The following is an 11,554-nucleotide window of genomic DNA, read 5'->3' on the forward strand; positions in this document are numbered from 1 at the left end:
TTCTGCCGGGTCCGGTGGGTTGCCGGGGCGGGAGGGGAGGCTGCTGGTCCCGCCGGTGAGAGGAACGCTCCCGCCCGCCGAGCCGGCAGCCCCGCCGCGGGCGGCCCTGCTCCCGCCGGCCGCGGCTGCGCACGTCAGGGAAGGAGCCGTCATGTCAGGGAGGGACCCGTCCTGACAGGAAGGTTTCCCGCCACTCACCATCCCCACCCGGCATATATATATAGGGGACGCCGGGGCAACGCCGGCCCATCCCAGCCGGGCAGCGGGCTCCGCGGCGTCATGGCCCTCGCCCGGGCGGCGGGGCGAGTAGGTGAGGGCGGAGGGCGAGCGGGCGGAGCGGGCCGGGCCGGGCCACCACCCCCCGCCGACGCCGAGCTCTCCACAGGTGCCTCCGCGGGGCTGGCGTTGCTGTGGTTGCTGGTCTGCGCCCCGGGGGACGCCGGTTGCCGCCTCCTGACCGTGGCCGATCTCTTCGACCGGGTGATCCGGCACTCGGGCAGGATCCACAGCCTCTCCACAGCGCTCTACGCCGAGCTGGTGAGGGCCGGGCCGGCCCCGCCGCCCGCGGAACGGGTTCCCGCCGCCCGGGGAGCGGCCACCGGGGGCGGGACGGGACGGGGGACGGGGACGGGGGGTTGCTCTCGGTGTCTCCTCGGGTTTTCTTCCCTCATAGGAAAAACGCTTTCCTCCCCGTGACAACGAGCTGGGGAAGCCCGCTCGGAAGTGCCACACGTCGGGGATGCTGACCCCCAACGGCAAAGAATACGCCCAAAAAATCCCGGTAAGGCGGGCGGCGGGGTGGGGGGGCACGGCGGGTCCCCGCGGGTCACACCGCCTCCCTTCTCCCCCCCTGAGGAAAGGGGAAAATACCAGCCCTGTCCCGTCCTGTCAGAGCCCCCAGAAGTCTCAGCCATGGGGCTGCGGTGGTCCCTCACCCCGGTCGGGCTGGAGATGGGCGGAGAGGTTCTTCTGCCTCCGGTGCTTCATCAACGGTTTGGGTTGAAGAAGCTGCTAAGTGTTGACCCCAAACAGGTGCACATCACGGAGGTGTTGCATCCGAATCGTTGGTTTGTTGCGTTTTAAAGGTGTATAGGGTTACATATGCTCAGATCACAGTAAGGGTATTGCAGTAGTACTTTGTCCAAATGACTGACAGACATCCCTCCCTTTGGTTTTGTTTTGTGGCAATCTCTGTGGGACACAAATTTAGAAAACTGTGTGTGACAGACAAGTTAAATTAATCAGTGTTCCTGCAAAGTACGAAAAGCAATCGGGAGAAAAGTAACAGTCATTATCTCTGAATCGGTAGTTAGGTAGAGGGAAAAGAACAGCAAATTGTTTTAGATAGATGTAATGGCAAAGAGAAAAAAATCATTATTCGTTTAGAGAAGAGCAGGAAGAGTTTCTTTAGACAGACAAAAAGCAGACTGTCATGTCGAGGATACAGCAGCGGAAGAAACTTTTGCCTCAGGGAGGAGACGGATGGAGATGAATATTAACATTTTGCTCTTTGGTTGTGCTGGAGTGAGGAGCTTCCCCCAAGGCGTTTAGAAGCTCCCCTGGAAGGGCAATGGGAAATGAGACCCTGCCTGCTTTAGGAAACTTTAACCAGTCAACCTCATTTCTGAACTTACATTGCAAGAGAGGTCTTACGGCCATTGAGTTTCTGTTAGAGAAGCAACCGTCCTGACGACCAGGCACCTTCTGGGAAGTGTGTCTGCAGCCAACCTCTAACCAACACAGCGATAGCCACAGCAGGTGTGAGGAAACACCCACGCTTCCGTACCAGCAAACAGAGATGTCTAGATGAGGATTCCTGGGCTCTTGAGACACCTAGGAGTTCCTGAAAACTTTTATTTAGTACCAAGTAAGTTTGACAGGAACGCCACCATTTTGCTAATGCTGTATGCACAGTTTTAGGTATTACAGAGCTTAGGAGTCTAGGAAAGCTGAAAACAAGACAAATAAATACAACTTTCGGGTGTTGCTTATACATAAGCAAATAACCAGAGGCAGAGTGGCCCTCAAGTTCTGAATGTTTGAAAGCTACTGAATTGCAGGTGTAAATCTTAATCCCACTGAGATTTCACCGTGAGACTGTCTAACAGTGTTCATATGACCTGCTGCAAACTAACAGAGAAATTCTTTACTGTTTTAATTTATCAGAGAGAAGAACTCACTCACTTGATACTGAAACTTTTGCAAGCCTGGAAAGAACCACTTTCCCACTTCAACCAGCATATTGAGCACCATCAAGAGCTACCTGATGACAGCCTTAGCAAAGCTAAGCAAATCAGCAATATGGTACATGAACTGAAGACTGGAGTTGAGAAAGTAACAGAAAAGGCAAGATTTTCAATGTAGCTTTTATTTGTACTAGTCATGTGGTGTGAGTGACTTCGGGGGGGGCCATGCTTGCTCTCACTAGGGCTATAGCTTTAATGCCAACAGAGGTTCTGATCCAGCAATGCTGGACTTCATTACAGATACAGGAATTTTTCAGTCAAAGGATGTGACTTAGTTTACGGATTGGCAGATAGGTAGATGCCATTATATATGTCCATATGTGTAGAGCAATATTTTATTAATATGAAATATATGAAGGACAGACACAAGTACAAAGACTAGAGCCATTTACAGCTTCACATACGAGCCAGTAATGACTTGACTTTTCTAGGGCAGTAGAGGAGATGTGGGTAGACTGTGACAAATACTTAATTATTGTTTTCAGTTTTATTTGGATTTACATTCTAAGTAATTCAAGTATCACTGCTGTCTGCTGCAAAGAGCTTCTTCCTAAGGCAACAATTTTATGCTGGGATAAGTTCTTCAAGACAACAGTGGCATTGCTTAAGTCAGATGCCAGTCACAAAACAATTTCAAAACTCCATTCCAAATTCTGGTAGATCATATATAAATTATTGGATGTAATTTTTTGTTATTTCCATTTCTGTCTTCTCATTACTAGCTAGAAGTCCTGATCTTTGTATTTCTTGTGCATTCATATCTAAACTTACTTGTAGTTTTGGCTAAACAAGTGTGGGCTGTGTGTCCATTCTCTGGAATGGCTATGCTGCCAAAGTGTCTGTTTCACTAAAAAGTGAATAATAAACTAGTATCTTGCACTAGTAGATCACCTTTTAGCTTTATAAACGCAGGTAGGGAATACAAGTTTTAAAATAAGCAGCTTAACACTAGAAAGGGAGGAATTGTACCCTGCTCTAAAATGCAGCCCTGATTAGGGTGACTCAGAGTTACAAACGGAAAGCCCATCTTCCAAGTGCAGCCATGGTTCTGGGTTAATGGCCTTAAAGTTCAGTGGTACTCAACCTCAAAGCTTGACCTTTGTTTGCTTCATTCTGTAACTGAAGCAATCCATCAAACTCTAAACTAGCTACACACTTCTAGTATATTTACCTGATTTTATTTTTCTAAAACACCTTTGAAGGAATTACTAAGAAGGAAAGCTTTGAAGTTTTGACCTCTCTGTACTACAGACATACCACAAGGTAGAAATATAATTAAAAAAATGAAGCAAACAATGCAAATTCATTCCAATATTTTGCAGCTGTGTTTTTCTGTAAGACATTAATTCTAAGCTTGGTTCTGTTGTGAAGCTGCTAACTCTGAGAGGTGATAACAGTCTGCAGAGTTCACCAGGTTAAACAGCACCAGTGAATGCTCACGTTAGAAGCTTCCCTTTACAAAACTCATTAAAATAAATGGCTAAAAAATCTCAAGACTGATTTGCTATATTATTTCAAGAGGAAATAACAATTACCAAACAGGGGTTCCTCAACTTAAACTCAGATGGAGTTATACCCTGGTATTCTTGCATTGCTAGTATATCAGATCAATTCAGGCTAGTCTAAAGGTTGTATCAATACCGTTAAGATAAAAAGACAATGTTATTCTATGTAAGGAGCTTTACATATATCTTCAATAAGGACAAAAATGGTCTGGAGTCGAACAGCCCAACATAGTGATGCCCCAGTTGACTTCTGCACTAGTATTTTAAAGACTTGTTGTATGCGTAGTTATAAGTTGTACTTCTTTTCCTGTTTTCAATACAGATGCAGTCCATGGGGATCATCAGCAATTCATTAAATGGAATGGCATCATCTGAAGCCACTGGTTTATCAATTAGTAATGAAGCAAACATGATGAGTGACTCTGACTTTATTCACTGTTTCAGGAGAGACTCCAATAAAGTACAAAGCTACTTAAAAATTCTTAAATGTAGGATTATGCCAGAAAATAGTTGTTGAGTTGTAATCTCTTGACAGGTAGTCTTCAGCATGTTGTTTATAAAGATGAAAAATTAGAATATATAAATTATCACATTTACAGTAATTGTAATAGGAAAGCCGTTTTGAAATTCTTTGGCAGCTACTTGACACAGTTGACCTATGCAGATGAAATATTAAATAAAGCATCATGTGTGTATGTGGGTTAATGCACCAGATAAAAAGGAGTACTCTAGCAGTAGATAAATAAATGTCCTTGCACATTACACTGTGACAGACTATATTATGGCTGATTCACACAGTTTAGATATATACATAGTTGAAAGTGGAATCCAGTTTGTTAAACCTCGGTACAAATACATCTATATACTATCAATAAAGTATATTTTTATGTAAAAAAAAAAAGTTTCCCCCCATTTCTACATACATACATACCTGCAGAATATTGCTTAACACTGAAGAGTGAGTGGTATTGCTGTCGATCAGTTCATGTAACTGCAGGGCCCCTGGCAGACTTCTATGTTCACATCACACTTCCTACTAATTTCTGTGGGCCTTCACGTGTGCCCCATAAGATCTAGTTCCTAGCACTTCTATTCATTTTGAATGCTCTCTTATACCTGTAAGAGCTTCACTGATTTCAATGGAAACTCCTAAAGGAAAAGTCTCTATATGAAAGGTAAGTCAGAATTCTGGTCCAAATACCATTTCAGTCTGAGGGCCGAGCTTGGCTGATGTAGCAATAAGCCTCTTTCCCATAACACATGCTGGCACAGGGCTTGGGGTTTACAGTAATAATGACAAACTCCATAGCAAATAAAAACCCGAAAGCTGTCAGATATCTTATAGCGATCACATTTTCCTAGCAGTGGGGTGGTGCTGATGGCTGTTTATAGAACAAAACATCTTTGCATTCAGATCCTAAATGAGCCATTTGAACAGACATAATCAACATGGATTTATTTTTAATATTCTTGACTATTTCATCCCTGAATGCTCTTTTCTGGCCTCCCCTGATCTTGACAGTTGTTGACGGTAGCTGGAGCTCGGGCTGCCAAGAATGGAGAGTAAAATGCTGATGATTATTTAATAATGATACTGGATTAGGGCTTGAGAAACTCGGCTGGAAAACATTTCAAAGAAACATTTATGCAGAACAGAGGAACAACCTTTTCAGTTACATCTCTGTAATTACCGATATCCTCAGATATCTACTATCTAGTAGACAGCTGACGTACTTTCTCAACTAGAGGCTGAGTGTTCACAGTTCGCATCTGGTCCCTGTCGTGGCAGGTGTGGTAGAAATGCAAGGGGTTATATAGCGCCCGCCCTGAAGAAGTTAGTAGCTGCAATTCTTTAAGCAGTAAGATACTAGAAACACATAATGAAATAGCAGCATTCACGTGCAAATTTTGAAGAAATTCTGGAAACAAAACACAGCTCCGAAGAGAGTGAAGGAAGGCTCCTCCAGGCAAACAGACAGAACCAGAGAAGGATGCCCGCTCTTCCTGCATCTATGCGCGATCGCTGAAGATGTAGCAGCAATTAATAGTTACAGCATTTTTCCCAGAGAAGCGAAAGGTGACAGACACGGGAGGGGTTACCGAGCCCAACGAGGCTGAGGGAAGGAAACTCCCTCCGGGACCGGACCGGCAGTGTCCCCGTCCCGTCCCGTCCCGCCCCGCTCCCCGGGGCCCCGCGGCCGGGGCTGACGCGCTGCGCCCCCGCGCTGCCACAAGGGGGCGCCGCAGTGCCCGTGCCCCGCGGGCGGGGCCGGCGGCGCTCAGCGCGAGTTGCGAGGTGGCTCGGAAATCAACCCGAACGGCTACTAGGAATTTGCGCAGCTGGGCTGACACACCGGGCGTTGCGGCTGAGGGTCAGCTGCAGAGCATGTTGCAAACGGAGCAGATCATACAAATAGTTCTCGTCTCCTTCAAAGAGCAAAACCCTGGGGATGTCTTGCTGTGGAGAAACGCGAAAATAGAGAAAATGAGGAAGCGGGTGCCACAGGAGGAACAACAATGCACCGAAGTATAATCCACAGTCATTCATACTCGTTAGCGGTATATTTCAAGATTTGCCTTTGGCTGAAGCGAGGCGCGTTGGTAGAACAAAAACCTTCCTATATTGCCAACATCGCCTTGCTTCCTCTTTTGATTGAGAAAACAACTGAGCGGTGGGCTGAAAAGGGCATGGGTTTTCCTCTGTGGCCACCGATGCCTCAAACAGAAACACCGGTGATGGTTGCTTTTTACACAGGGGAATACTTCATCTCCTACATGATTTCTCCTCAAGAAAGCAGCGCAACTAGTTTTTTGAAAATGTAAAATTGTGCACTACAATTAAATGCTTTGGAGTTTGAGAATGCATCATTTGCACCTGAGAATATTAACTTAGAAGAAATAACTTCGCAAATTAATGGAAAATCAGAAATTCAGGATTGGCTTCCAGTTAAGTGCTGGGCTCACGTGCAACAATCTGTAGCAACGTATGTTATAAGTAAGTCATGGTGTAATTTCCCTTTGTGGAACCTGTCTCCATTAACTTTCCTTGTCAGCCAAATAAATTTAAGAATTAAAAATATCTCCAATTGGTCTTCAGACCTTATTCCATGAAACATTGCAGGATAACCCTAGAATATTGACATTTTTGTATAGTCCAATTCATTTTTTCAGTTATTAGCAGTTGTTTCTGTACGTGAGACATTTCCTCATCGTTAACTTTTCCATTTTTTCAGAATGAAGGATGACAGAGACACTCTCAGTGACTGAAAATTCATTTTGTTCCTTTCATAATGTGCTAAATGGTTTTCACAGTGTATCTTAAATTTAGACTGAATCTGATATGTGCTGATGTTTGCATGATAGATTAAGTGACAGATGTCACTTGTAGTTTAACTCTTATCTAAAACCATATGATAGCAAAGCAGAAACAAACGGAAACAGTCTTCTTTGAATGATACGCATTAACGTTCAGCTACGCCGTATTACATTCAAATGTTGACATGCAAAGAAAAAACTACTTGGAAAAACTTAAGAATTCCTCAAGGGTTGGACATTTATAAAAGGCGAGATTTCTGTGCGTTTGGGCGAGCACTGGAGGATCACTGTTGAGGTGGTGTTGCCTTGTGACATCCCCGTCCACCATGCCCAGCTTCATTGCTGAGAATTACAACCAGTATCTATGGGAACACAAGGAGTGGGAGTTGCCGTTTTCTGGCCATTAATTTAGGTGCAAGCCCGCACGGGGAGCATCTCAGATCCAGGTTTACATACCTCGGTTTATCTTACTCAGCAGCAGTCGTCAGGCACATAACTTAGAAGCACGGTCATTAAAGACTTCTCCAGTCAATGGCAATTCTGTCCACTATGAACCTCTGTCTGCAGGGGCTTTTTGGTCTCCCCACGGTCCAAAGCCAACTCTCAAGTTAATTAGACACGAATTCCTCTCCGGTCCTTTCTTAAGGCACTGAATTTACAGCTAACTTGCTTGAAATTGGTTTGTCTTTCCTTCTGGTTTGTGAAAATCAGCAACAGTCTTGTTGGTAGAGGGTGCTGAAGCATGTGAACATACTTAATTTATGTCAGTCTTTCGACTGTGGACCATATATTCGTCAGAGGAGCTGTGCGGCTACAGTGATGGCAACTGGTATTTAAAACCCAGTACTAGTAAATCACAGCGCATAAAACAAATCTGATATATTACTGCAGCTCAGGAGTGACATTTGACCGCTGTACTATTGCTCTGACACTGAAGTTAGTAATGCAGTTTTGTGCCTTAAAGCAGTCCTGTTCTCCTCAGCAGATCATAACAATTAATTCCTGTTTGGCAAAGAATCAATAAAAACAAGAGAACTTTTAGAAAATTATTTCATACTGTACATCTGTACAACCAAAGTGTAAGCGCTGACACAGGTGTGGTCAGCAAATCCAGCTTTTAGCAATGTTGTATGAGGTCCGTGGAGGAGCTAGCTGGTCTCTCATGTTCACAGTCTCACAGTTGTTTTACACGCCATAAAACATGACTGTGGCTGTGCCTGATGCAGACTTGCACAATCTGCACCATTTGTGATACTTTTCAAAAGACCAAGAGCCAGACCTCGAAAAGGAAATCAGCACCTTCTTGTTAGGTATCAGAGAAGCTCCTTTGAGTGCCTGACCTTAAGAATAGACTTTCAGGATCCGCATTCAGACCCGTCTGGGGGATCTCCCATAGGTGGGGAGAGAAAAGCCTCTCCTGTTCCCGAGGCTGCTCAGCTGGGCAGCAAGATCCCTCTGTCAGCAGCACAGCCTGAGGGCACGGGAGTCTGCACCTCGGGTAACAAAGCGAGTACTGAGTCTCAGCCCTTTCTCCCTTTCCCTGTCGTATTCTGTATTACATTAGCATTGGTAAGTTGCCAGACTAAACAGAGAGGTGCCCAGCCAGTATAAGTATCTGCTTTGTTTGTGGCCTCTGAAGAGCTGGTTTTTTTAACTGTGGCTCGCAATTTGAGGTACCTGAACTCTCCCCAGCCCCAGGACCTCAACAAATGTCCTTCATAATACTCTACAGCCTAGAACTATAGTCTCAAAATGCCACACATAGGAAATACCTCAGATACCCTACAACCATGCTGCAAGGTCATCCACTAGGTCATATCTTTGAAGTCAAAGTAGTACGTTACTGGTTTTAACTGTGAGGTGCCATCGGTATCTATCACATCACTCCATAATACCAGATGCATTCTACACCCTACACCTCTGCAATGTGCCTGTTATGAAGCATTTCAAACATCTGCTGCGGATTTTGCATATAATTTGTGCTCTCTTTGTTCTTTTATAACTCGTGTGTATTACTTGAAGAAAATGAATACTTATTACTTGATCCTTGACACAGAAAAGACTGGGACTGTAAAGTAACTGTATCGTATTTTTGTATTCATACTGGGTGCTGTTTCTCATTTACCAAGTTTTCACAGTACGGACTGAAGGGAAACTTCTTTAAATAGCTTAAAATGAGAGGAATCAAGGTTGTCATGGGCCTAAACCCATTTTGACTAACTGAATCAGACTACTGTAGTTATCATTCAAAATTCACATGTATACTTTTAGCGTTTTTAAGAAAGCTTGATCAGCATTTTCAAGTAAAGAATGTTTTATCTGGCATACCGAAACTTTATTCTAGCTATGGAAGAAGAATAGCAGTAGGAGGTGTTAAGAGATTTGGAGAGCCTTGAAATGGCCTAAGTTTTAATAGGCTACAGTGAAACTAGAACTTGCCCAATTAAAAACACATATAACATTGTAACTGTGAAACCAATTCTGTACCAGCCTTGCTTGATCTTTGCCTCGGTGAGACATCCTTCAGATGTATTCTGTTTAGCACTTCAGAGTTTTGACAGCAGTTCACATTCAGTGCTTGCAACACCATCAACTGAAAGAATTTCCCAGCGAGCACTCTGAATCCCATCTCCCCTCTCCAGAAGTGTTGCTTCTAACACTGATGCTCAACTGACTTGCAGTAAAAGAATATGAGCGGCTATAAAGGCTCCCTTTCCCTGAATCCCAGTCACCCCCACCATACACTGATTTCCTCCAAAATGGGAAGCACTGATGAATGCCCCCACACGCATGTATCTCCACTTGATCATTTGATGGTAATTTGGAAATACCTGCATGCCTTTTATTGTAGGCAGACACTAGCAAATGCCATTTCAGAAGAATCTGGGCCACCAACACTTGCTGGTCCTTCAGGTAGCAGCTAGTCAAACAGGGCAGGGCTATGACTTCCATAGGACAATTGGACAGTAAATTCATCCCTACATGTATGCAATCTGTCTCTCCATCCCTAAAGGTTTTAGGCAGAATATGACTTGGTTCTGGGATTTCAATTGCAAGATAGGAATAAACTTCTGATGTTACTGAATAGCATATAACACATGGCATACTAAACGTGTTCAAGTGCCTTCTGAGGGTAGGTATCTAGGCAGCTTACACTAATGAGGGTTTGTAACCACAGGAAGAAATGACTTCTTAATTTTTCTGTAATTTCTTTTTTCTTTAAAACAAGCATAGGCAATCACATGCAAAGAAATGACATATAGCGCAAGACTATGACTGCACAGCTGACCACTTATAAGGCAGGACATGCACAAGGCGGGATACAAAACTTGCCTGATCATGCATAAAGTTTATGATACAAGCTTCATCACTGCAATCTCAAGTTTTTTAGCTGCAAATGTATCTAAACTTCACCTCCCAGATAATACAATGTAACAATGGGAATAGTAGACCATCCATCAAAAGGTAAAACATTAAATGACAATTGTATGGCTTTTTGAAAGATGTACAATACAGTGCAAAAAGCTTTGGAGCTCAAGGCAAGAATAATTAGAAACATTCATGGCATGCATGATGAGGAAAGCCAGACTAGATTATCATAATCATCTCTTTTGACTACAAAATATATGAATCTGCCAGAAATGAAATAGTCCCTATAAAACCATAATGTTTTCCAAAAGGTTTTGCCTATAACATAAAATACCTTTAGTCTTTCTTCTCAACAAATGCATTCATAAATGTATGATAAAGAAAAAAAAAAGTTCTGCTCCTGTTTTGAGCTATAAAGCCTTGCAAATAAACAAAAAATGATACTTAATTTCATAGAGTGATTTCCTTAAAGTAGATGAAGAAAGCAAATCATTTTAAGTAAAGCAGTTTTAATATAATTTGAGGCTACCTGCATTACACAGAATACTGTCCTGTCTTTGATACACACGTACGCTAATGTGTACTTATTGGCACCAGTTTAAACAGGAGTAAGTCAGGAATAAGGCTACTATGGTATGCCATCTCCTTAAGTACTTCTCCGAGATGGCTGCAGTGGCAGTTTTTCCCATTACACTTCTGTTGCTTAGTGCATTTGGACTACAATTCTGCATATCGCCATTACAGTTTTGAAACACAGAAGAGATTACAAGAGATTGCACTAACAGTCTGACAAAAGCCACTGAAATTCAGAGTAAGAATACTGGAAGGTTCATCCACGGGAGAAAAGACAGGTGTAAGTGAATTGTGTTTCCCAGTATGCATTCACATCAAAGAGATTTAAACACAGAATATTTTATAGGGTTGGTTGGTTGTCTTTTAGTATTGCATACTTTACCAGGGTTATCAGCTGACCTGTGACCATGCTATTTAAAACTAATGCAATACTGATGTAGGTGAGGACAGACAGAAAAAACATACTAAAAATGCTTACGTTTGTCTAATATGAACCTATTGTGTCAGTTAATGAATTTCAAGAAGAACCCAAAGCCACTTACTATC

General features: G+C 43.4%; 1 protein-coding gene across 1 annotated transcript; it reads left to right on the plus strand.

Moving 5' to 3' along the window:
- Window positions 1-203: 203 nt before the first annotated feature.
- On the plus strand, window positions 204-4,592 carry LOC115341694 (prolactin-like). Its single transcript, XM_030015052.1, has 5 exons — window positions 204-310; window positions 386-537; window positions 674-781; window positions 2,167-2,346; window positions 4,074-4,592. Exons 1-5 carry the CDS (start codon window positions 280-282, stop codon window positions 4,266-4,268), a joined length of 666 nt encoding a protein of 221 aa, XP_029870912.1. The 5' UTR covers window positions 204-279; the 3' UTR covers window positions 4,269-4,592.
- The last annotated feature ends 6,962 nt before the right edge of the window (window positions 4,593-11,554 follow it).

Source organism: Aquila chrysaetos, chromosome 5 (assembly GCF_900496995.4).
Source record: "Aquila chrysaetos chrysaetos chromosome 5, bAquChr1.4, whole genome shotgun sequence".
Classification (NCBI taxonomy): Eukaryota; Metazoa; Chordata; class Aves; order Accipitriformes; family Accipitridae; genus Aquila; species Aquila chrysaetos.

Coding starts and splice junctions, on each gene's coding strand:
- LOC115341694 (XM_030015052.1), top strand. CDS start 280: ATGGCCCTCGCCCGGGCGGCGGGGCGAGTAG. Junction 311..385: donor CCGGGCGGCGGGGCGAGTAG/GTGAGGGCGGAG, acceptor AGCTCTCCACAG/GTGCCTCCGCGGGGCTGGCG. Junction 2,347..4,073: donor TTGAGAAAGTAACAGAAAAG/GCAAGATTTTCA, acceptor TTTTCAATACAG/ATGCAGTCCATGGGGATCAT.